At 37.4% G+C, this 24,193-nt stretch overlaps 3 protein-coding genes and 1 pseudogene across 3 annotated transcripts; 1 reads left to right on the plus strand and 3 right to left on the minus strand.

The window, feature by feature from the left end:
* Positions 1-597: 597 nt before the first annotated feature.
* LOC107643300 (myosin-2 heavy chain-like protein) lies at positions 598-3,818 on the minus strand. Its single transcript, XM_016346903.3, has 6 exons — positions 3,663-3,818; positions 3,266-3,439; positions 2,992-3,164; positions 1,145-2,882; positions 932-994; positions 598-837 (listed from the first exon to the last, which is right to left on the minus strand). Exons 2-5 carry the CDS (start codon positions 3,431-3,433, stop codon positions 938-940), a joined length of 2,136 nt encoding a protein of 711 aa, XP_016202389.1. The 5' UTR covers positions 3,434-3,439; positions 3,663-3,818; the 3' UTR covers positions 598-837; positions 932-937.
* Positions 3,819-7,880: 4,062 nt separating this feature from the next.
* On the plus strand, positions 7,881-12,253 carry LOC148563577 (uncharacterized). The gene is made up of 4 exons (XM_088486862.1): positions 7,881-8,027; positions 8,234-9,400; positions 9,962-11,389; positions 12,086-12,253. The coding sequence occupies exons 1-4, from the start codon at positions 7,881-7,883 to the stop codon at positions 12,251-12,253; spliced, it is 2,910 nt and encodes a 969-aa protein (XP_088342988.1).
* A 1,651-nt stretch (positions 12,254-13,904) lies between these two features.
* On the minus strand, positions 13,905-15,202 carry LOC148563578 (serine/threonine-protein phosphatase 7 long form homolog; annotated as a pseudogene).
* A 2,720-nt stretch (positions 15,203-17,922) lies between these two features.
* Positions 17,923-19,696, minus strand: LOC107643301 (SWIB/MDM2 domain superfamily protein). Its single transcript, XM_016346904.3, has 2 exons — positions 19,229-19,696; positions 17,923-18,321 (listed from the first exon to the last, which is right to left on the minus strand). The coding sequence occupies exons 1-2, from the start codon at positions 19,532-19,534 to the stop codon at positions 18,202-18,204; spliced, it is 426 nt and encodes a 141-aa protein (XP_016202390.1). The 5' UTR covers positions 19,535-19,696; the 3' UTR covers positions 17,923-18,201.
* Positions 19,697-24,193: the final 4,497 nt, after the last annotated feature.

Genomic DNA, 24,193 nt, shown 5'->3' on the forward strand with positions numbered 1-24,193 from the left:
CACTTCTATCGTTGGAGTAGTGGATGTGACCAACAGAATATATGTCCATTCTTCCTAGAAAAATGCATGTAAATCTATCTTAAATAAAAAATGTCAAAATTCTGGGATGCAAATATATCCATGGTCAATTGATTTTGTTAAGATCTTACGTTGGCGATTTCACCAGCTGATCGCGGTTGCATGAACAAATGTTATTCAATAGTAAAACATTCATTTAAATTGATATTGATATCATTTGATCAATATAATAGAGCATGTAACACGAGAAGCGTATTAGGCTATTCTTTTTTTTTTTTTTTTTTTTTTTTTGGTATTGCGTATTAGGCTATTCTATTAGCCAAACTATGCCTGCAGCTTTGCATGATGACCCAGGTCCGTCCGGTTTAGCCTTCTCTCAGTCGTGAACTAATTAGAGGACTGAGTTACCGGTTTTCTGGTTGAACTACGAATTATATAAGTGTATTTCATCTTTAAAGATTCTTTTCTCATTTGAAGAAATTAAATCTATCTAATAGGCAGTGGGCAGCTTAACGATTCTTTCTCATGTGAAGACAATTGATTTCATGTACTGCAATTCAAATAGAATCTTATGTTTAGTGGAAATAAGATTTGAGAGGGATTAAATTGAATCACAAAGTGTAAAAATCTCACACGAAGTTAAAAGGACCAAATTGTTTAAAGAATGAAATTAAACACATTTACTCATTTCATACCTCAATTTTTTTTTTTTTAAATATAAACCTATACAAAAAATATGTAATCCTACAGCAGCATGTTGAATATGAAAAGGCAATGGGTGTTGAATGCTTATCCAGACGGATGAAAACCAAATTTGACCTGTTGAAGTAAGCAAATTTTTGTGAACATAAATGAATAACGGGTTCGCGTGTACGATAAGAAAATAAATGAATATGGGTTTGGGTTGACAAACCTATCATCATATTCGTTTCATTGCTTGCCTCCTTTCCTCCTCTTCTGCCTTAATCCAAGCAGCCTAGAAGTAAACAAGAAAACCAAATAAGATTGACCGAGTCAGTCAACAACAACAGATAAATAGTACTTTCTGCAGGCAGCTACAAGACTGCAGTTATTCCAAATTCAACCAAAACCTGTAAAAACATGTCAAGTAAAAACAAGGACTAACCTTGTCTAGTTCAAGCTTAGAGAGATGAGGCTTAATAGAGTTTCCTAAGCTCAACCCTGCCCAAGCTTGTAGCAACTCCCTCTCCCTTGCTTCTCGCCGAGACATAGAGGCACTAACAGGATTCTCCTCCTCTTGCTTTGAAGCCACCATCTTTTCTCGCTCAAGTTTGGATTTATGTTTAACCAAAATTTGATCCAAACCACCTTCAGCATTTGCATCCAAATGGATGTGTCTATTATCTCTTTTAACTTGTACTCTTTCGCCCCCTGAGTTGAACCTCATTTTCTCCTTCTCTAACCTGGAGACATGCTTGACTAAAATCTTATCCAGGCTCTCACATTCTGTAACACCAGTTACTGCTTGGTTCCTTCTATATTTTTCTCCATTGCCTCCCAGGGACAAGGCTTGCATCTTCTCTCTTTCCAATCCGTGTATAGGCTCTTTCAGAATCTTGTCCAAGCCATCTTTGTTCTCAGTCACATCATTTGCACCATCCAAAGGAGCTACAGATGTACTTCTCTCTAAGTTGCAGTGTTTTTCTTGTGTCTCATAATTCATACTAATCTCCTTGTTTATGTTTACGTTTTCTTTCCCTGCCAATGCTTCAGAAGATGAACTTGAATCCATTCCACTGGAAATCCCTAGATCAGCTCCTAACTTAGCAATTTTTCCTTCATTGATTGTTCTGCTTTTGGCTTCTTGAACTTCCCTTTCCAGTCTTGAGATGTGTTTCACTAAGAACTTATCCAAGCTGGGTACTTCAGCATGATCCTTTCGACGATTTGGCATGTCACTTTGGACTGCTGGTATATCCTTTTGGAACTCCAACTTTGCCTTATTGATTTCCTTCTCAAATTTTGAATAATTCTTCACAAGAATACTTCCCAAGTCAGTTATTGTCTCAGATAGAGTTCCATCAACAGATTTTTGAGATCTATCATTGTCTGATTCTGTCCCATTTCTTCTCTTACTCTTGGCTTCCTGAATCTCTCTCTCAAGTTTGGTCATGTGCTTAACCAAAAACTTGTCAAGACTTGGTATTTCACACCCAACTTGCTTCTTTCCTGATGCCAGCAATGACATTCTTCTTGCTGGAAAATTAAGAATCGAAGAGGAGGTATGATCAATAGCAGAGCTTGGGTTGTGCAGCTTGATATTATCTTGAGCCAAGGCAGCATTTAGGCCACAAGTTGCAACTATAGTGGCAAGTGAAGAAAGTTCATCTTCTTGCAAACATTTTAGCCTCTCAAGCATTGTGCCCACAAGCTTTATTCTGTCGAATTTTTCAAGGGACTGCCTCCTCCTACTGTTCCCATGACTTGTCCCTGGAGGTGGCATATTCAAGTCAAGCTCAGATCCAGATTCAGAGTCACACTCTGAAGAGAACTCAGAGATGTCCTGATTCTTGTCATCCGCGTCTGGGTTTTCATTAATTTTTCTTAGCAGTTCTCGGAATTCATCCGTGCTAAAGGAAGGGCAATTTGCAAGCCTGACAAATGCTGTTTTGACAGCTGCAGCTACTTCCTTGTCCACGTCAAATGCAGTTTCAAAAGATGCAGTAACCATATGAGTGGATGATCCTTCTCCATTAACAGAGGATGTCTCAATTCGACAATGCTTCTTAGGGCAATTTGACAAATCATACATGATAACTCCCATAGACTGGGCTGCCTCAAAGGCTTCCACTGCACCCTTTTCAGCTTTAGATAGTTGAGCCTCAGCATCATCACTAGGTATCCTGGAAAATATCACGGAGAAATATCTAAACAAAGATAGGAGTGACTAAATTCTAAAAAATAAAATAAAATAAAATAGAAGAGGACACAACACAACACAACACACATTACCTGGCAGCTCGTAAAATACGACACCAAGAAGCTTCCACCAATGCAGCTCTTCGAGCCAATATTGCCTTATTAGCAGATTCTCTTGCTGCCATTTTCTCTCTCAGCACTCTTGAATAATGCGGATTAGAATTGCCTAGAGTCTGATCAAGTGTCAAATTCATACCATCTAGTTCCTGAAAATAGTTATATACATAGCAGTTGAATTCAATTAATTAACCCTACCTTGATCGTAGAAAATAAGATGAAATGTATTAATATAGTTAGTGAACAGTACCTGGAGCATCTTAATTTTTCTATTCAAGTAAGAATCCACTTTTTTGCGGGGGAACCAATTGACGGGAGAAGTTTTACGATGAGGAGGCTTTCTAATCTTGATTTGCGGCGTAATCTTGTTACTGCTAGGAGCATTTGATGTCGTCCGGGCACTGCTATCCAGCGTCATTGTGTTCTGCAAAACCACAATCACATAAAAGTGAAATTGTTAGTCGTGGTAAATTCCCAATTATAGAATTTCAAAATCTAAGTAAGGACCAACAGTGCCAGTGGAAATCAATTAAATTAAAATTATAGGGTTTTGAATCGGTAAATAGTAAGAGATGGGTAAAGAGATATTATGTGTTTATTGATAAAGAGAATTGAAAGAAGAAAAGAAGGAAGGAAGAGTCGCTTGCCTAGTAGTAAGAACTGGAATTGAGAGAAGGGAGAGGATGAGGATTGAATCGTGCAGTTAAAAGGAGTGAGCCGAGTCCTCACGAATTAGAAGAGCGACTGAGAGGAATGAGGGAGAAAGAAATTTGCACTCGCGGGAGAGAAACGGAGGGGAGACCTTTCGTTCGACTTTGAGAAAATGGAAATAGCCGTTACCCACTCAGCACCAACGGTCCTTTCAATCATTTATTTTTCTTTGATAGTTTTAAATTTCTTTTTTTTTTATCTAGGAGACTCGAACCCGCAACCTCTTAATTGAGTATGAGGAGATTATACCATTTAAACTATTACTCATGGCGATAATTTTAAATTTCTTATTTTTTTTTGGTGACTTTTTTAAATTTCTTATTGTTAAGACTAGACTCAATTTTAATATCCTAACTAATATTTTTGCCCATAAAATATTACCGTTATATTTATACCAAAATTAACTATAATGGAATATAATAAAAAATTATAAAAATTAATTTTAATATATTAATAATATAAAATATTTTTTATAATTATTTAATTATAATCGTTTTTTTTAAATAATTATTTATACGATTAATATATAACTGTCAATAATAAATACTCTTTTTATTTTATATTAGTCATATTAGCTAACATTTTTTTTCTTAAATTTTTCATATTTTTTTCGTCAATTTTAGAGTTATTATGCATAGTATTTTTTTGTTCTCCTCTCTTTAGTAGTAATATTATTTTTTTTTTGTTATTCTAATTTTTTTACGTTATCAATTCCTTTCCTTTTAATTTTACAGAACAAAAATTGTAATAAATTGAACAAATAAACTTCAATACCAAATACTAAAAAAAATAGAATAATTCATAATACAAAGTAATTTAGCAAACTAAGCAAATTTGGAGAAAAAAAAACCAAAACTATTATAAACTAATTAATTTCAATACCAAATACTAAAGAAAATCATAATCATTCATAATACAAAGCACATTTAAAAGGCTAGTGAGGACAGATATTGACCAAAAAGCAGCACAGAATACATCGAACCATCCGAAATAGAACAAAAAAAAAATATCACAAAACAAGATCACATGCAAAGAAACAACAACTAATGACATCACACCTATAAGCACCAATTTAATGACAAAGCAGATAAACGTGAATAAACAATGAATAATTTGTAGTTAAGTGCTAATTTAACAGTTTGCTATAAACGTGAATAAACAATGAAGAATTTAACTCAAATTTTTATCTTCATTCTTTCTTTCTTATTCCATGTTATCCTTATCCTCATCTTCATCGTTATTCTATAGCACAAATTTTATAAAAATCTCTCTATATAGTAAAAGAAGAAAGAGTTGAACCCACAACCTCTCTTATGTAATGACTTATAATAAGTGAACAACCACTAAACTAGTTAGTTAATTTAGTAATTTAAAGCATTAGTTTTTTATTTTTTATGTTATTAATACGTATAAAATTCGATTTTCTTTGAAAAAATTTAATATTTCTATGGATAGGGTAGGATAGGATAGGATTTAGAATTTTAGGGTGCGGATAGGATTAGGATTGAGAGATTTTCAACCCGCAGGTAGGGTCCAAACCCTACTCTACCCTACCCATTGCCAGCCCTACACCGAACCCATTTTCAAGTCTATTTTCGGGCCCCCGTTAGCCCCAACAACTCTATTTCCAAAATCGTTTCCTGATTTGACGCTGATGTCGCAGCTAATTTTCCTCCCAAGAGCAGGATCGTAAATGGATTCAAAGCCACGTTGTCGTTTAGCGCACTCCCGCTTTAGCCAGCTCCTAGAGGCAATGGTGAGCCTTTTGGAAGGGCTATCTTCCTCTTCGATCCAATTGAGTACGGAAGGGGGAAGACCTGCCGCCGCGCTAGTGTTCCTTTCTTGGCGCCGCTGGACGGGTTGTACGTGAAGAAGAAGTGGAAGAAGGGGATCCCCAGGCTTAGGAAGGCATTCCACTGGAGAAGGCTCTCGAAGATGATGCGGCCTTGGATGATGCCCGTGCTTAACTTCGTCGGGAGGGAGGAAAGAATATCCGCCGGAGACTGAAGAAGGGAGCAGGGCTACATCGACGGAGCTGGGGAAGGGTGAAAGGAATGTGCAATGGGCGCTGGGGAAGGCAGGAGAGGATCGTGTGCACGTGGTGGTGTTGGAGGAACAAGATTGGTTGTTCGTGAGGATCTACGACGGCTTCAACAGCCCCAACGCGCCGGAGTTCTTGATGGGTTACCTCTACCGTTGTTGTTCACAATGAGTTTCAGGGGTTGTTCTGAAAAGTCAAATTTCTTGCCTTAAATTTTGTTCTTGATTATGTACACAAGAGTGTTGCCTTTCAGAGTGATGATAGAACAACTATACAAATCAGCAACCATTTCAATGTTGTTGAAATCAGCTCTTTGCTACTAACTTCTACATGCAACCCTTCTTCTGAACAAGGTTAGTTCATTCCTTCTTGTTTCTTACTCCATCAAACGAAATTGAAGTAAAGTGAGTGAATGTTCCTTCTTAGTTGATTATATGTGATCATGAATTTGTATTATATATTGTTTATTATTCTCTATCAGATTACTTATTTGGTTTGAACTATGTAATGTCATTGAAAGAAAAGGAGTGTCTGGAATTAGTCCACAACTATGGACCATGTTTCTCAAAGAATCATGAAAAAGTGAATGCTCCATCTATGCTTGAAATCCTTGAAAGAGACAAAAAAAAGCAAATTTGATGGCATCGAGACAATGCTATAGCAAGAACAAGGTTCAATTCAGATAATGAAGATGAGGAGAAGGAGAGCATAAAACAGAAAAAGAGGAATAAATGATAAAAATGATTTGAGAGTTAGAATTTTATAATTGTATATGTACCAATTTTGAGAGTATTTTTTATACCAAAAATAGAAGACTCGAACCCGCAACCCATATTGAGTATGGGGAGACTATGCCATTTGAGCTATTACTCATTGATAGTAAGGAATATATTTAGTCATTTTAAAAAGTAAAGAATTTAACTAAAGCGGGTTAAAAATTTTATAGACCATTTAAAACATTACCTCTATACAAATTAAAGAATAAGTACTACTTACTATGTATAACAGTATAAGCAACCTACGTATAAATTCAAATTACAAATGTCATATGTGATTAAAATATCAATAGTAGTTAAGGATGCAATAGATATCCGTGGAGGCGGATATCCTTCTTTCGCCCCTAATTTCTATTCAAAAAAATGCTCCCATTTTCGTTCCAATTCTATTTAAGAAAATGCTCCACGTCTCTGTCCCATGTTCTCATCCCATTATGAGTCCCCAGTGAAAAAGGTTAATATACGCAGAGAGAACATAATTTACCTCAATAAATATGAATATTTTGAAATTTTACCTTATGGGAAAGGTACCTTTACCCTGGTTTCTGTCTTCATTTATTTGCGGGACAAGTCATTTGTTTTTAACTTTTTATAGAAACTAGGATTGTGAAAGCCAAAATCAATATCGATGCTATCAGGCAAGTGAGAGATCAGTTAATAGTGGCAGGACCTAATAAAAAGGAGGTAGAAGTGGCACTGCGCTATGAGAGACTTGGAAAGTTCTGTACCTATTGCGCAAAATTGGGGCACGAGGTGAAAAACTGTCATGATCTGCTGAAGGACACAGAGAGTGAGATGGTAAAAGAGGATGACATTGGCGAATGGGTTAAAGCTAGCCAAGTGGGAACGCGAATCTACTCTGAAGGAGAAAGAACATTCAACAACTCAACCCAAAACCAGAATAAGGCCACTCAACGTAAGAAAAAACCGGTCTTAAACTGCTTATTGGAAGAATTTGTAGGGATGTCAATGCAAGAAGGGAAACAAAGTTTGAAACCACAAGACACTGGTAACAGGACAGCACCTGAGTCACCTCAATCAGCCAATTCTAGAACAGAATGCATGGAGGTTATCATAGCTGGTCAGTCCAATACCAAGGAGGATGAAGGGCAGCTTATGCAATTCGCTATTGGGGAGTGTCTCACCACAGAAAAAGGTAGGAAGTGGAAAAGGTTAGCAAGACAAGGTGCTGCAGAGTCAGATACTAAAAGTGAACCCAAAAAAAGGTTGATGAGTGGTATAGTTGAAGTAACTACAAAGAAAGCAAGAACAGAGGATGAAAATGCAGTTGAACAGATGGTGGAGGGTGCCAGCCTACAAATGGCACCCAAGGCGCCATGAGAACTATAGTTTGGAATTGTCGGGGTTTGGGGAGACCCCTGACAATTCACACCTTAAAAGGGATCTGTAAATTCCACTCCCCCGAGATTGTGTTTATAAGTGAAACAAAGAACCAATCTCGACAGGTGGAAGCAAAACTTCGGGTATGCGGCTACGAAAACTGGCATATTGTTAACCCGACAGGAGTGGCAGGAGGACTTGTGCTAGTTGGAAGGACAGCATCAGTGTTCAAATTATTAGCAGTGGAGAATTTTTTGTGGCAGCCGAAATTAAGGAAGTCGGAAGCAGTGAGGTATGGGCGTTCATTGGTGTCCATTTGAGTTGTTCAGAACAAATTCGATCCTTACAGTTTGAGGAGCTTATAACAATGAGCCAACACATGGAAGAAAAAGTGGTAATAGCAGGTGATTTTAATGCTATAACAAGCCAAGTGGAAAAGGAGGGTGGAGGCCAAAAATCAGCAACCACCATTGCAACATTCACTAATTTTATTGACAGTAACGAATTGGTGGATATTGGAATGGTGGGGCACCCTTTCACGTGGACAAATCGAAGACAAGGAGAGGATTTGGTGAAGGAGAGACTTGACTGCTATTTAGTTGGGATGGAATGGAAGTTGAAGTTTCCGAATGCAGTGGTGCACAGGCTCACAGAATCAGGCTCGGATCATGCTCCAATTTTGATGGAAACCGAACCTCAATCCTGGCATAGTAAAAGGCGGTTTAAATATCAGGAACGTTGGTGTGGAGAAGAGGATGTCAAGAGAATTGTCAGTGAAGTGTGGAGAATGGAAGTTGTAGGCTCGGCTATGTTCTCCCTGGCCCAAAAGTTGAAAGTTTGTAGACATAGACTAGTTCAATGGCAGAAAACTCACAAAGCAAACTCCCGGAAAGAAATTGAGGACCTTCAAGCTAAACTAGAGGAGTTGCGGGTGGCTGGAATCAATGGGGGAGAGGAGGTTACCAGTTTGGAAGAGAAGTTGGAGCTGGCATATTTGAAAGAAGAGAGCTATTGGCGAGAAAAATCTAGAATCAAGTGGCTAAAAGAAGGAGATCAGAACACTAGATTCTTTCACCAGAAATTTCAATCAAGGATGCGAAGGAACAGAATTTGGAGATTAGTGGGGAGGGACAATGAGATTGCATCGAAACCGGAGGATATTGCAAAGGTAGCTAAGGACTACTTTTGCGATATTTTTACTTCTTCTTGTTCGGCTGATCCGAATCCATACTTAGAGGATTTGGAGTCTAAGGTTACAGCTTCCATGAACCGTAGGCTCCAAAGGCCAGTAACTATGGACGAGGTCAAAAGAGCTACATTTAGTGTTCATGCTCAGAGTGCTCCTGGTGATGACGGGTTTGCAGCTAAGTTTTTTCACTTTTTCTGGGATATAGTTGGAGGTGACGTTTTTAAGGCAGTGAGAAGTTTCTTTCACAGTAGCAGAATTTTAAAAAGCTTCAATCATACTCAAATTTGTTTGATTCCAAAGGTGCCAGATGCCAGTGACATGACTCAGGTACGACCGATCAGTTTGTCTTCAGTTATGTATAAAATTATTTCTAAAGTTATGGTGCACCGATTACAAGGTATTATGAATAAAATTATAAGTCCAAATCAGAGTGCGTTTCTCAAAGGAAGACTCATTTCAGATAATATTCTAATTGCCCACGAATGTATGCACTATTTGAAAAATAAGAGAAGTGGGACAGAGCATGAGATGGCTATTAAATTAGACATGAGCAAGGCTTATGATAGGGTTGAATGGCATTTTTTATGGTATATTATGGATAAGCTGGGGTTTGATGCTAAATGGATTAACTGGACTAAGGAATTGGTAACGACTGTTTCTTACTCTGTTGTTGTGGAAGGTCAACCATTTGGCTATTTTAGGCCAAATAGGGGCATCCGACAGGGTGACCCCCTATCTCCATATCTCTTTCTTTTTTGTGCAGAAGGACTTTCCTTCTTGCTACACAAGGCAGAGCAAAACAGATTAATTCAAGGAGTTCAAGTTAATCGGAGATGCCAAACAATTAATCACCTTTTGTTTGCTGATGATTCAATCCTTTTTTGCAAGAGCGCACCTAATACAAGCCAAAGCATTCTAGAATTGCTAGAGACCTATGAGGGTTTTAGTGGGAAAAAAGTCAATTTGAATAAGTCGGCTATCTTTTTCAGTCACAACACTCCTCAGAACACAAGACTAGCAGTTGCTCAGATACTAAATATTGAACATATCGGAGCACAAGACAAATACCTGGGACTGCCCTCTATAGTTCAAAAATCAAAGAAAGCAACCTTTGGAGCTATCAAGGATAAAGTTCAGAAGAGGATTATGAGTTGGAAAAGAAGTATATTGTCATCAGGTGGCAGGCATACGCTATTGAGAGCGGTGGGGGAGGCGATTCCTATTTATACACTCTCTTGTTTCAAGCTCCCGAACACGCTGTTGACTGAGATTCATAGCATGCTCTCGCAATTTTGGTGGGGTCAAAAAGGTGCAGAACGAAGAATGGTTTGGATTAAATGGGACACAATGACGAGACCAAAGAAAGATGGAGGGTTGGGGATCAAGGATCTAAGGGCGCAAAATTTGGCTTTATTGGGCAAGCAATGTTGGCGTCTAATGAAATACCCTAATTCTACTATATCAAGAATGCTCAAAGCTAAATATTTCAGATATACAGATTTCCTACATGCAGAGATAGAAAGCGTACCGTCGTGGGGTTGGAGAAGTGTTCTTGAAGGGCGCAAGGTGATCGAGAAAGGCTTGTTATGGAAAATAGGCTTTGGCACTAATGTTCGCATCTTCCATGACCCCTGGCTCCCACCACCAGTGCCCCTTAATGTCCCTCAAAATGCACTCACAATCCCGCCAAATATGCAAGTGTATTACGTTAGTGCGTTACTAAATCCTGATAGAAGTTGGAATAAAAATCTAATTGAGTCGATTTTTTCAGTTGATATATGCAATAAAATTTTTTCAATCAAACCAACAGAGGAGGAGGCTGAAGTTAATTGGTGCTGGACAAAATCTGGTATATATGAAGTTGGGTCAGGATACAAAATTGCTTATGGATTCTTTCATTCTCCTACTTCATTGAGGTCCCAGAATATACACAACAGAGTCTGGAATAGCATTTGGGAGTTGAAATTACCACATAAAATTAAGATTTTTCTATGGAAAAGTCTTCATGAAAAGCTTCCGGTGTTGCAACAAGTTCACAGCCGGTTCGCATCCACTCCTGCCACTTGTCCAAGATGCATGTTGAAGGCTGAATCAATTTCTCATGCTTTGTTCCAATGCCCCCTGTCTTCAATAATATGGAGCCTAAGCTTAATAACCCCTGACCTATGGATGACAGAAGAAGAAACTTTTTTCAATTGGTGGCAACGAGTCTTATCCTGGGCAGTGGCTCAATTCGACGGTAGACAAAAGACCCTCCTCATAGCGACGTTGTGTTGGAGCACTTGGAAAGCGAGGAATCGGTGTGTTTTTGAGAAGGTAATAAGCCCAGCACCAGAGATAGTGAAAGAAGCTAGCAATTTAGTGCGTGAACTCGTGAACCATACCTGATAGATGCTACTTTTTCTTTACTCTTACTTTACTCTTCTTTAAGCTCTTAGTCTTTCAGTCACAGCTGATGATAAATGGGAATACCCAATTCTTTTGTACTTCCTTATGGAAACACTTTTATTTTATATTAATAAAATAATATTTATCTTTGGAAAAAAAAAACTTTTTATAGAAATTTTACCGGTTCCATTCACCTTTTTGTCGCAGATAATTTTTACGGATATTCTGTTTTTACAAATTTTTTGTCATCTTTTATGATAGTATGTATAAGGATAAAATATATTTTTTGTCTTCAATGTTTTCGATTTTTTTTAAAAATGTCCCTAACATTTAATTTCATTCAATTTTGTCCTTAACGTTTTCGATTTATTTAATTTTACTCTTAAAATTTTAGATGAAATTAATGTCCAAAAATAATTTTGACACAAATTAAAAATATTAAAAATAAAAGTGAATAAAATTAAATATTAAAAATACTTAAAAAAATTATAAACATTAAGGACAAAAAAACATAATTTACGTTATATATAATAATGTGAAATAAGCTAAAGGTATTTGTAATGATAAAAAGAATTAAATGCCATATGAGGATTAGTGATGATGTGTCCATTACTCTTGTTGTAGCGAGCATACTTCCACCTTCCCTTTGAGCTAGTTGCAAACTTGTTCCTGTTCGAGCAAACCAGCACCCCATCTGAAGGAATTCTTGCAGCGTCCATTAAGCTTCACCATGAGCTACTTCGATTACCAAGGTCCTCCAATCAAAGTATTGAAGGAATTGGCCTTTCCTAATGCTTCTTTTTAAATAATTACTCAAATTAATTCTTAAAATTTTAAAATGAAATAATTTAATCTTTCAAATTTTAAAATATACAAAATAAACTCCAAAATATAACTATCACTCAAATCAATCCATATCCAAATTATTCAGTTGGACTACCTTTTAACCTTTGTTCACAAACGTGCAAACACAACATTATGTTTGGTAAATGAGTTATGAATATCGAATTAGTATATTTTATGATCTTGAGTAGAAAAAACATAAAAACACTAGTAAAAGCAACTCTTTTTTTTATTATTATTCATATTAATTATGAATAATTATATTTTTATTATTATATTTTTTAATTTTTTATTATTATTATATCTTGTTATATTTAATTTATTACTAAATAAATACATAAACACTAATTTTTGTGTCTCTATTTTTTATAGGACAATTTTCATAAATAAAATAAATGGAATAAAGTGTTACCCAAATGCAACAATCAGAAAAATCAGACGCAAATGCAAAAAATATAATTATATGTTTTTCGCAACACCTTAACGCGGTTTTTAATTACATGTAATCCGCTAGACCCTGTCGCGAATTACGTTCAAACATTGCGAACACATAAACCGCTACACCCTGTAGCGGTTTATGAAGATATATGCCCAAAGTGTATTCCGCAAGACCCTGTAGTGGATTATGAAGGGAGTGGCTCATAGGAACAAATTCATGAATACCAGTATAATAGTAACAACCCATGATGCAAAATGTACGAAGTCATACAAATATACTCGTCATAAATAATAAGTCATAAGCGTCGTACAAATATATGAAGCCATAGAAAATATAATAGTCACAAGGCATTAACACTAACAAAATAAATTACTACATAAGTCATACAAATATAATAGGCACAAGCTATTAACACTAAAAGAAAATAAATAAGTCATATTTCATACAAATATAACAGTCGGAACTAACATAAGGGGCGCTACTGCTGGTCACCATCATCATCATGATCGTCCCCAAATGGACCAAGTAGGTACGAGCCTATGCCACATCGAGTCGGACGCCTAACTCTGGTCGCTCGCTGATCTCCAGGTGGAGCATCCTGTAGACCCACTCCAAATGCAGATGGCGGCGTCTCCCCCCATGCCAAACCAAGTGTGGTATGGGCTGCTTGCGGGCTGATTAAGGTCGACCGGCAGCTGGTAGTTAGGAATCTGGGACGGCACCTCTGGTGGGCTATGGCATGTGCTCAGGAGGCTTGGACGGACCCCCTGGGATCGGACTCTGATACTGCTGAACATCGTCATCCCGTATGATCCCAGTGAAGTCAGCATAGAACTGTGGCCCAGCCAGCTGATCTTCAAAATCCATGGTCAAAGTAGTGGTAGCAAGATCAGCAAACATTTGCGTGCTCTCGTCATGCAATACCTGGGAGCTAGATACGTGAGTAAAAGGTGTACCACTCATAGTAGACTCCGCAGTGCCACCAGCCTGAGTGTCAGAAGGGTGAGCACGGGACGATCCAGCCTCGTCATCATAGTGGACAGAAGGTGCTCGTCCAGCACGAGCAGCCTGTCGTCTAGCACTAGATCGACGCAGGCGATGATCTGCCTGGCCTCCGTCATCACCACCACCAAGCTGCTCCTCCTGCATCATGTCGTCAAGCTAGCGCCACTCCCGATTAGTGGCACGTGTACTAATGCATCGTCTTTGCTCCACGCATCTGTTATCAGGCATATCCGACGCTGAAACTCTAACGGGCGCCTGCGACGACCCTCTGAGTACAGCATCCTCCGGAATCTCCAATGGCCTGGGATCTGCGAATGCAATCCCCAGTGACAGAATCCTATGTGCAATACGGTACCACCAGTCTAGAAACTCAGCGGATGGACCAGGATCAGCCACTCTCTGGATACTCAACATTGGGCGAACTCGCTCGTCCCAATGCTCATGCCATGTCCGATAGTAAGAGGGGAACCATCTATCTCCACCCCTGTCGTCTTTACTATGAAGATAGTCTATGTTTAGAGCTGGCTCAGGCAGATGCTGTAAGCCACCTAGCTGTGGGAAGAACCTGTCTACTTGATGCCACTCAATCACTGCAAAGTATATCAGACTAGTGACCACCCGCCATAACCGAGTATGCTCCTCAGTCAGTATCTCAGGATGAATGACTGCAAGTACGTCCAGCGAACCATAAGGCTCCCACACAATCTGATAGTGAGGAGACTAGTCAGCATTGTAACAATGTATACAAATAAGTGGGGGAAGAACTAATAAAATATTGAAAATAAAAATAAATGACTTACATCTCGATCACCCAGTCGATCTAATGCAAGGCGATACTGGATAATTCTTTGTTCCTTCCCATCAGACGTGGGTAAATAAGTGGTCCATCTGAATGATAGAAATATCACATAAATTTGTACTTTCATATGTAGAACGTTAATAACTTGTAACAGAGAATGAAAGACTACGTGTATTAACGAATACCTGGATGCCAACGGAAAAGAAAAAGCGTCAAACCCCTGCGGCCTCAGTGTGGGGAACCGCCAAAAGATCCATGTCTATAGCAACTATAGGGGCCCGGCCAAGTTGGTGACGTTTTTGTTAGCCACCCTACACATGCATCGGTACAACCATGCCAACGCAGCTGAGCCCCAACTATAGCTGCTGATGTCATCAAGTCTCGCCACAAATGGCAACTACTGAAGGTGGACCCGATTACCACTCTTGTCCATGAACAGCTGTGTCGACAAAAGCATCATAATATACGCACGTGCATATATGTGCACGGTCTCCTCAGAAGCATCAGCGAGTAACACTTTGAACCTCTCATGGAACCATGTGAAGTGGATCGTGTATAACTTTCTCTTATCCGGTGGCGGAAGCTCACCAAATAACTCCTGGAACCACTCCCACGCCGGTCTGGCACCCTCAATATGCAGGTGGAAGTCAGTCATGCACCCAGAAACAGGTTGTCCATCCACGGGCAGCTCCAACTGATATGCCACATCCTGGAGCGTGATAGTACACTCTCCGAACGACATATGAAAAGTGTGGGTCTCAGGCCACCACCTCTCAATAAATGCGCTGACCAGAGGCTCATCCAACCAGAACCAATGCGTGTTCAGTCTAGCCAGGTGGTACAACCCAGCCCTCTCCAAATAAGGTATGATCCTATAATGTAACAGCATTTTCAGAAATAAATAACACGGTAACACCTGACTAATTTCTAACACTGATATTACCAAACTATAATTTATGTTTCAAGACATAAACTACCTAGGTTTTAAATCAACTTCGGGACAACAAACATCACAAAATTAAATCAACTTGTAAATCTTAAATTTCTATTAGTAAACCCTACACTTCCAAAAAATCATGTTTCAAATTTCCAACTTTAGATAATTATTGCAAAAACTATCAACAAGCCATAAATCCTACTTTTCAAATTTCAATCTTAATTTTTAAATATCTAACTTCAAATTCTCTACATTTAAATTTAAATTTAAATTTTAAATTTTAAATTTTAATTTTCAAACGCTAAACTAAACTAAGGTTCTATTTTCTTCAAGGTTCTGAAAATCGGACCGATCAATAAACCGGTAGAGGTACTAGTTCAACGGTTTAATAGTTAACCGTGGTTAAACCGGTTTAATTAAATATTAAAATAAATATATTAAAATTTTTAACTTGGTGATCACTATCTCATTATTCCATCTTCAAAATAAAAAATTCCTGAATAATTTTACTCAGCAACAAGTCAATAACTAATAAATTAATTCAGAATCAGAACAAATACCAGAAGTCAGAACAATAATAGTCCAAAAATCAGAACAATAACACAAAAATAACTCAGAACATTATATATAATCAACAATAATAGTCCAAAAGTCAGAACAAATACCAACAATCCAGCTCTCTTCACAACAACAATGAACAATGAAAAAACTTAAGTCACATAACAAGCATATAACCCAGAAAAACAACGATTTGCGATCAACATATCCAGAAAAACAGCAATCAACTCCCAGAAATCAAACTAAAGAAGCACTGGAGGAGCTTACCGTTGACGACGACAAAGAAGCAAGCAACGAAAAACGGAGAGGCAACGATGGACAGAGAAACCCTAATCCCCAAATCAATTTGGTCACTCGACAGTGATCGAGGCGATCGTTCACCGCCGTTTATCGGATTTTTTTCCGCGACTGAGCGCCACCAATTCGAAACTTTCGTCTCGCCTGTAACCTAGTTCAGTTCGATCAATACCCTTTCTTCTTCACTGTCCAGTCGCCACCTCCAGTCCGCCACACTCCCAGAAGGCCAACACTGTCCCGTTCTGCAGAAGCCACCAGTGTCCAGTTCTTCTCTAGACTCTGCCGTCCTTTCTGTTCCGTCGTGATCGTCTCCCTCATCTCCGACGGTGCATGCGCTTCCTCTCCCAGAGATTGAAGCTGCGAGTTCCTCTGTCCCCCACTACGTGAGCTCTATCGTCGTCTTCTGCCTCTCGTCGCCTTCTCCTTCAGCGTGACTTTGATGTGTGTTAGCAAGGTTTTGGCTTTAGGGTTGGATTTTGGTGAGAGAGAGAGAGAAGGGAAAGAGGGGGGTGTCTGTCTCTCTGCCCATTTGGGCTTTCTTTTCAGTTTTCCCCAATTTTTATTAATCAAAACGGTGCAGTTTTTATTAGAAATAGCAAACCGACACTCCAGAAAACCAAACTGGTTCACCCGGTTCACCGGTTAATCACCGATTTTTTGACCGATTTTTTGCAAATCGATTTTTTCCATCAACTGGACCGATAAAAGGGCCGGTTTTCGGTTAACCCGGTCGAACCGGCCGGTCCGGTCCGATTCTCAGAACACTGATTTTCCTAATAACTTCCTTAAGATTAAATAAAATATACAGATATTATCCTCCTCAAAGAGAATAAAGAGACTTACCTCTTCATTGATGGTTCCGACTACGTGAGCAACGCCGTTAAGCCGGTACAAACGCCTTTCATCTTCCATGGTTCCGCTTAATGGAACTACTCCAAGAAACTCACCCTAAACCCAACCTTTTTTCCTGTGACTTCTCTCTCTAAGTCACTATCAACACTCATGAAATGAAATCCGCTACACCCTCACGAGGTTTTTATAATGAGGAATACACTTCGCGACAGAATCTAGCAGATTACATATAATTATAAACCGCGTTAGGATGTCGCGGATTATATATAATTAGATTTGTTGTATTTGCATCTGGTTTTTCTAATTGTTGTATTTGCGTAACACTTTTTTCCATTTATTTTATTTATGTAAATTGCCCTTTTTTGTATCTTATTCTTAAATTTTTATGTCTCTATTCTTTATATCTTATTTTTAATGTTCTCTCGGCTCTCAAAACCAAGCTTGACCTTAGTCACTAACAGAGATTGCTCTCTCATGTTCTGTTTTCAAAGCCAAACTCGGCCTTAGTCACTCATGGAAACTGCTGACATACCGATAAATCACACACTTAAACGTTAGTTCACGTCCAAGTTGTTCCAATCCAAAAGCAGCAGCTCCCTGGACAGCAATGAACATTTCCCTCCTGCGAATGAGCGAATAGCTTAAAATTCTAATACTGTTATCAGCAATCACTCATTTAATCATCTTTACTCCTGCATTGCTCTGCTACGAAACCAGTACCATGCGGACAATTATAATAACGATATCTGCAATATAGATAGCACCATAATATAATAGATCCCAAAATGTCGAATAAAATCCTAAAGGTAGCCCACTAACGCTCTTGAAGAGCCTACAACATTCAAAGTTTAACTCTTGGGGAATGCTAATTCTGTAATCCCAACTACTAAAAACACTGACATCTTCTATGTTGCAGGACAAGGTAAACATAACTGTTTCATACACCAAAACATGATGAGTGATTCGCATACATGGAACCTAATCTAGTCCAACTTCCTGCTATAGTGCTATCATTTAAGAAAGTGTGGGCTAATTAATCCAGCAATCTCAAGCATGCCAACTTGATCTCTCTCAGCAAATATCTTCTTCAGCTTTTCATCACAAATTATGATCTTCTTGTTTTCAGGATCCTGTCAGAAGTAGAAGCAACAAGTTAGTAAAAGAAATGTATTTTAATAAAGGAAATAGTTGCCAATAACACATTGAACGCAGAAACATCAGCCGGCTCAAGAAACCACCATGGAAATCTTCCTCATAAACTATTATTGTAAAATCAGCTTAACAGAACTGCTGGATATTCATGGAGTTGTGCAGATCCATTTGTTAGAAATAGGAAAGGTAAAAGCATGAGTTAATGTCTCACGCAAAACGGATAATAATTATGGGTCATTTTTAGAATAAGCACATAATGAGTGGAAATCATTGCAAAAAATTGTCCCCAAGTTTTTGAGGTCTTTCTACCAGTTACTCCTTCTGTCATTGTCTAGGCATCCTCTTCTTTCAGAATTGAAAAGAAGGAGCAGTCCCCTTGGGGTAAATTTGCTTGATGAACATATATACATGCATTAATCGCTCATATAATGAAAGATCTAGAAAGAGTACATAGGATTAGGAATGCGCACTCAACTCGTATAGATATGAAAAAGCTGAGTGTAGATGTTGTAAACTGTATGAGAAAATGGTGCAATTTAGTGCAAGTGGTAGTAGTGCTAAGAACAACAAGTTGGACCACGCAGCTTCCTAATTTGGATACTACTAGACTGCAAGGAGAAATAGGGAACAGGTAACAGGAATACGAAATCAATTCTAATAGACAACTTTATTAGAATCAATAAATATACAAGAAACACAAAAATCAGTGAATGATACACTAACAAAGAAGTCATACTCTCATACTCTCAAAGATTTCTGAATAATACAAAAAAAAAATGGCATTAAGAAAGCATAACAGAAGGACATTGAAAATAATGAGGAAAAATAGTGATAAAGAAAAACCTTATCCAGTTATCATGGAAGTTAAAAGAAGAAGAAAAGGACCTGAAGATTGTTTTCCTTGATGTAGGCCCAAATCTGCTTGAGAGCCTGGGTTCGAGAAATCTCGGAGACGCCGCAGATGGCTTGCATCTCCGGAGAGATTTTGCGGGGCTTCATTATGCCCCTTACCTTAGGGCTCGAAGGAGTCTCCGACACCGTCGCCGACGTCACCGCTCGCACAGCCCCCAGCACCCTTCCCCCCTTCGGCGGGACATGAACAGCCACAGCCACAGACCTGAAGAGGCTTCCTGAGGGCGCCTCGGCCGCCACGAAGCTCATTCCGGAAAACACTCCCAGAGACGCTGCCATCACTGCTGAATGACGATGATGATAGATTAACACAAATAAAGCGAGTGAGTGGGTCGCAGAGCCAGAGTCTTATCTCTCACACACTACACAACACTACCAACACAAAAACCCTTTCCGTTCTTGCTTCGTTCCCTCTCTCACAGTCTCACTCCCCTTTTATATCCATCTTCTACATTCTTAAGTACATCTAGGGGTTCGCGGTCCGGTTTGGTTCGGTTTAAGAGAAAAAGTTATCCGATCCGAACGCTTAATTTATGTGTGGTGCGGTTTGGATTGGATGAACCTTTTTTTGAAAATCCGATCCGATCCAATCCGATTACAAGTGGTTTGGATCGATTTGGATTTGCGGTTTTTTAAATAAAAAAATTAAATACATATAACAAGTCTTAACATCAAATTTTAAATAATTAACAATGACATAACAAGTCTTAACATATCTTAAAAACTCAACGATAACATAACAATAGAAATAAAATTATAGGTTGGTTAAAATAAATAAATAAATAATATTTTAAACATAAAATATTTATTAAATAATAATAATACATGAATAATGAAAAAATGTATAACAAATTGAACATGTTATAAATATAATTGTAAATATAATAATAAAATAATAATATTATAGCACATTGTGCGGTTTGGATTGGATTGGATCGGTTATGAAAAGTAGATCCGAAATCCGATCCAATCCAATGGTTTGCAAAAAATAGAATCCAATCAAATTCGAATTAGTACGGTTTTTAATCGGTTTTCGATTTGGATTGAATTGAATGAGCGATTTAATTTGAATCGGTTTGGATTTGAACACCCTAAGTATATCTAAAGAGATTTTGTTAGAGAACTAATAATTTCTTAAGACTAAACCACCACAAATAATCTTAAAATATTTAAAATGTCGAACAAAAAATAACTTTCAAGGATTAAAACGAAAAAATATTTAAGATAGTTTAAAATTTGAAAAGAAACTAAATATTATATATACATATTTAAAAAGATTTTAAAAGTTTGATTTTGATGTAACTTTTAAAAGTAAGATAATTAAAATAGGACATTTTTATCATTAAAATTTAGTAATTGTACATCATACATTTATTTGTATTTTTTTCACTAGCGGATGAAAGTTTCTAAAAATATAAAATAAAAATAGAGGTTTAAAAATTGAATTTTATTCTTTTTCTACATACTTTTTTAATTGTTATCAAAATAATTTTATAAAAATTCAAATTAAATGAATAAATTATTTATCAAAAATAAAATTTGTTTTGCACTTATAAAAAGTTAACTTTTTATTTTTTTCATAATTTTAAACTTTTTACAAACATATGAATATAACAACTTAAATATAAATATATTGAATGTCAAGTAATTTAACTAAATATATTAAATTATTAAATAGTTATTATTATTTATATAAAGAGTACTTTAATAATTTTATATAAATAACTACTATGTGAATGATCACCTTTAATAAAAAAAAAAAAGGGGAGCAGCTTTGTATGATTAGTGTAATTTGTTCGGTTGATAATCATGCCATTTAGCTTTATCATTTGTGTTATACAAGAAGCAATTAAATAAAAAAACTTTTAAGTTATGCGGAATAATTTGTATTTAATTAAAATTATTTGTATATTAATTAATTATTTATATTTGTAAATTAAAGGAAATTATTTATACTATTTTTTTATCGGAAAAGCTCTGCATCAATGTATTTTTTACATAGTTGTTAACCAAGTAATTTCCTTCACACGCGCGTCCCCCACCCCTTACTCGTTTCTCATACACGCGCTACATATAACGTACTGCAACCTAAAGTTTTGCTCAACGTAAATCTTCTGCTGCAACGTAAAACTCCTTCTCCTTCTCCTTCTCCTTCTCCTTCTTCTTCTTCTTCTTCTCTGCTCGCGTTCTTCCTTATTGATCTGCATTGCTTTCATCATTCTCCTCTGGTCGCGTTCATCTTCTCATTTTCTTATTTCGATATGGTTGCATTTATCTTCTTCCTATTCTTCTTCGTTTTCTTTTTCGATCTGCATTTCTGAATCGAAATAATAAATGACTCAACTTCAAATCAGGAGAGCGATTTGGATTACTCTTTTGAAATGAATCAAACTGACAAAGTTTGGATTATTCAATTTTGAATCGAATTGAATGGAATGCAATTTGTAACACCCTAAGTTCTTATACTATCGTGGGGGTTTTTAGAATAAGGTGCCACACTTGAGTCAAAAAGGAATGACTTAATCGTTATGCAAGGAAGGAAGCAAGTACGCGTGAAGAGGAAAACAAGCAGTACTAAAACGGTAATAAATAATAAATTTATCCATGAGTACGGTTTAAAATAAAATGCTTAGAGGTAATTAAACAAAGGAAAGAAACTAATACGTCCTAACTAATTTCGTTGAAGAGGCTCCCCTACTTGCATCCTATCCTATCCTCGGCCAGGAGTCTTTAGTTATTCGCGAATCGAGGTACCAGGGGTCTCCCTCCAACCCCCTTTCGCGCAGTGATGACCCGGTTTCGTTGCGTGGGATGGACCAAAACTCGGCGGGGTGCCGAAGTGGGGGAATAGGGTACGTATTCCACCCTTGGACTTCCGCAAGGGTTCAACTCCTCCTCTGGATCCTCCTCCATGGTGTCTTCCTTCTGGCCAGGGTCGTCGGATTCCTCTTCCTCGGCTTCGGAGTCGGACTCGAGGTGTACCACCTTAGGTGACCGCTTTCTAGATGTTGAAGCATTCCTGTCTAGGAAGGTTATGACGGGCAGCTGGGGTTCTTCTTCCACGGGATCTCGACCTAAGTAGATAGTCTGGAGCACGGTAGTAGTGGTCGCAACTACCCACGCGTGCTTTGAGGGGTCATACTCAGAAGTTACCCTCGGGGGCACTGCGTCGTCTCTATCCGCTGTGCCATGTTCCTCTGGAGACAGTATGGGAAAAGAAAAGGGAGTGAGAACCTAGTGTCTCAGTAGGAGTGCTATGCAACACCTCCATATCCATCTCCAGCCCACGTGCGGGATTTTAAAAACAAGCGTATAACATGGCATGTAATATGCATCTTCTTTTTTGTAAAACATGTGTTTAAAAGAAAGGGAAAACATATAGGAAAATAGAAGGATAATCATCAACGTAATCATAATTAAATCTAAGGAAAACATGGAACTTAAGCTTTCATTCGTGCCTTCTTTCTTTCTTAATTTATAACTTATCTGGAGGGTATTGAGCTCAAACTGGTATAAGTGGGAGTCCCCTTCCCTTACCGAAGGTTCTTATCCCAAACGTTTTGGCGATCACCTTCCCTTACCGAAGGATCATCTCGATCGATCACCCTCCCTTACCGAGGGATCATCTCGATATCTTGTCTTTGGGGGTCACCTTCCCTTACCGAAGGATCATTCCCTCAGTTCTTTAACAAGTACGGTTATTTTAGGCATATACAAGAATGAACCATGCGAGAGGAGAGACATATATCATGATAAAATAAGCATGTTTAAATAAGATTTTATACGAAAGCTCTCGTCCCTAGAGGGGTATAAAATAAATGTACATTATAGAAAATAGGATATTAATTAGCTGAATAAAACAATTATAAGAAAACATATACTCTTGACCCTAAGAAGATATTAATGATATAATGTAAAAAGTATAATCTAAGTGCATATAGTAAGAAAGTGAGTATTTGAAATACTTGGATTAGATATTATAAAAAGTATGTACCCTTGATCTTTAAAATAAAGGAGCAATAATGATATAAGGGGTCATTTAGTTGCATATAATAAAATAGGGTTCCTTGAACAAGATATAAAAAGGAGCATGTACTCTCATATTTAAAGGAATAATAATAAGGTAACGGTAGCAAAGGTCATGTAAGGGCACATAGTAAAATTAGGAAATGTTAAATAATTTAATAAAATGTTATAAAGGGGCATGTACTCTTAACATAAAAGGAATAATAATAAGGTAACAGTATCAAAGGTCATGTAAGGGCACATAGTAAAATTAGGGAATGTTAAATAATTTAATAAAATGTTATAAAGGGGCATGTACTCTTAACATAAAAGGAATAATAATAAGGTAACGGTATCAAAGGTCATGTAAGGGCACATAGTAAAATTAGGAAATGTTAAATAATTTAATAAAATGTTATAAAGGGACATGTACTCTTAACATAAAAGGAATAGTGATTAAGGGGTCATGTAAATGCACATTGAAAAGATATGGGATACATATTAATGGATTTCAAGAGGGTATAATTGACAAAATAGATAATCATGCTCAATGTAGATGCAAAGAATAATTCATGCCATAAAATACATGAAAGGTGATAGCCATGCATGGATGGAAGAAAACAAAATAAAACATACTACATGCCAACATAAGTAAGAAAGGCATAATTCCCTACTCTTTTTCTTAACGCTTCTTCGAGCCTGCCTCTTGTGTTTGCACACAGAATATTATTTCTTTGTAGAGAGAGAAGAGAGAGGATTGATATTGAGAGGAGTGATTTTCTACCTATGGGTGCTCCCCTATTTATATACGTCTGGGGATGGGGTGGTTGGGATATTTTAAATTTCAAACTGAGGGCGGTTACTAGGTTCCTATCCAAAATTTCAAAATTCTAATCCTATCTCCTAACCGATTTTCAAACTTTGAAATTTAAA

The sequence above is a fragment of the Arachis ipaensis genome, chromosome B5 (assembly GCF_059453495.1).
Source record: "Arachis ipaensis isolate K30076 ecotype BB chromosome B5, ASM5945349v1, whole genome shotgun sequence".
Classification (NCBI taxonomy): domain Eukaryota; kingdom Viridiplantae; phylum Streptophyta; class Magnoliopsida; order Fabales; family Fabaceae; genus Arachis; species Arachis ipaensis.

Coding starts and splice junctions, on each gene's coding strand:
- LOC107643300 (XM_016346903.3), bottom strand. CDS start 3,433: ATGACGCTGGATAGCAGTGCCCGGACGACATCAAATGCTCCTAGCAGT. Junction 2,883..2,991: donor CGTATTTTACGAGCTGCCAG/GTAATGTGTGTT, acceptor GATATTTTCCAG/GATACCTAGTGATGATGCTG. Junction 995..1,144: donor CTAAGCTTGAACTAGACAAG/GTTAGTCCTTGT, acceptor GTTTACTTCTAG/GCTGCTTGGATTAAGGCAGA.
- LOC148563577 (XM_088486862.1), top strand. CDS start 7,881: ATGAGAACTATAGTTTGGAATTGTCGGGGTTTGGGGAGACCCCTGACA. Junction 9,401..9,961: donor ATGCCAGTGACATGACTCAG/GTACGACCGATC, acceptor CTTTTTTGCAAG/AGCGCACCTAATACAAGCCA. Junction 11,390..12,085: donor ATCGGTGTGTTTTTGAGAAG/GTAATAAGCCCA, acceptor CTCTTGTTGTAG/CGAGCATACTTCCACCTTCC.
- LOC107643301 (XM_016346904.3), bottom strand. CDS start 19,534: ATGGCAGCGTCTCTGGGAGTGTTTTCCGGAATGAGCTTCGTGGCGGCC. Junction 18,322..19,228: donor TCAAGGAAAACAATCTTCAG/GTCCTTTTCTTC, acceptor TACTTCTGACAG/GATCCTGAAAACAAGAAGAT.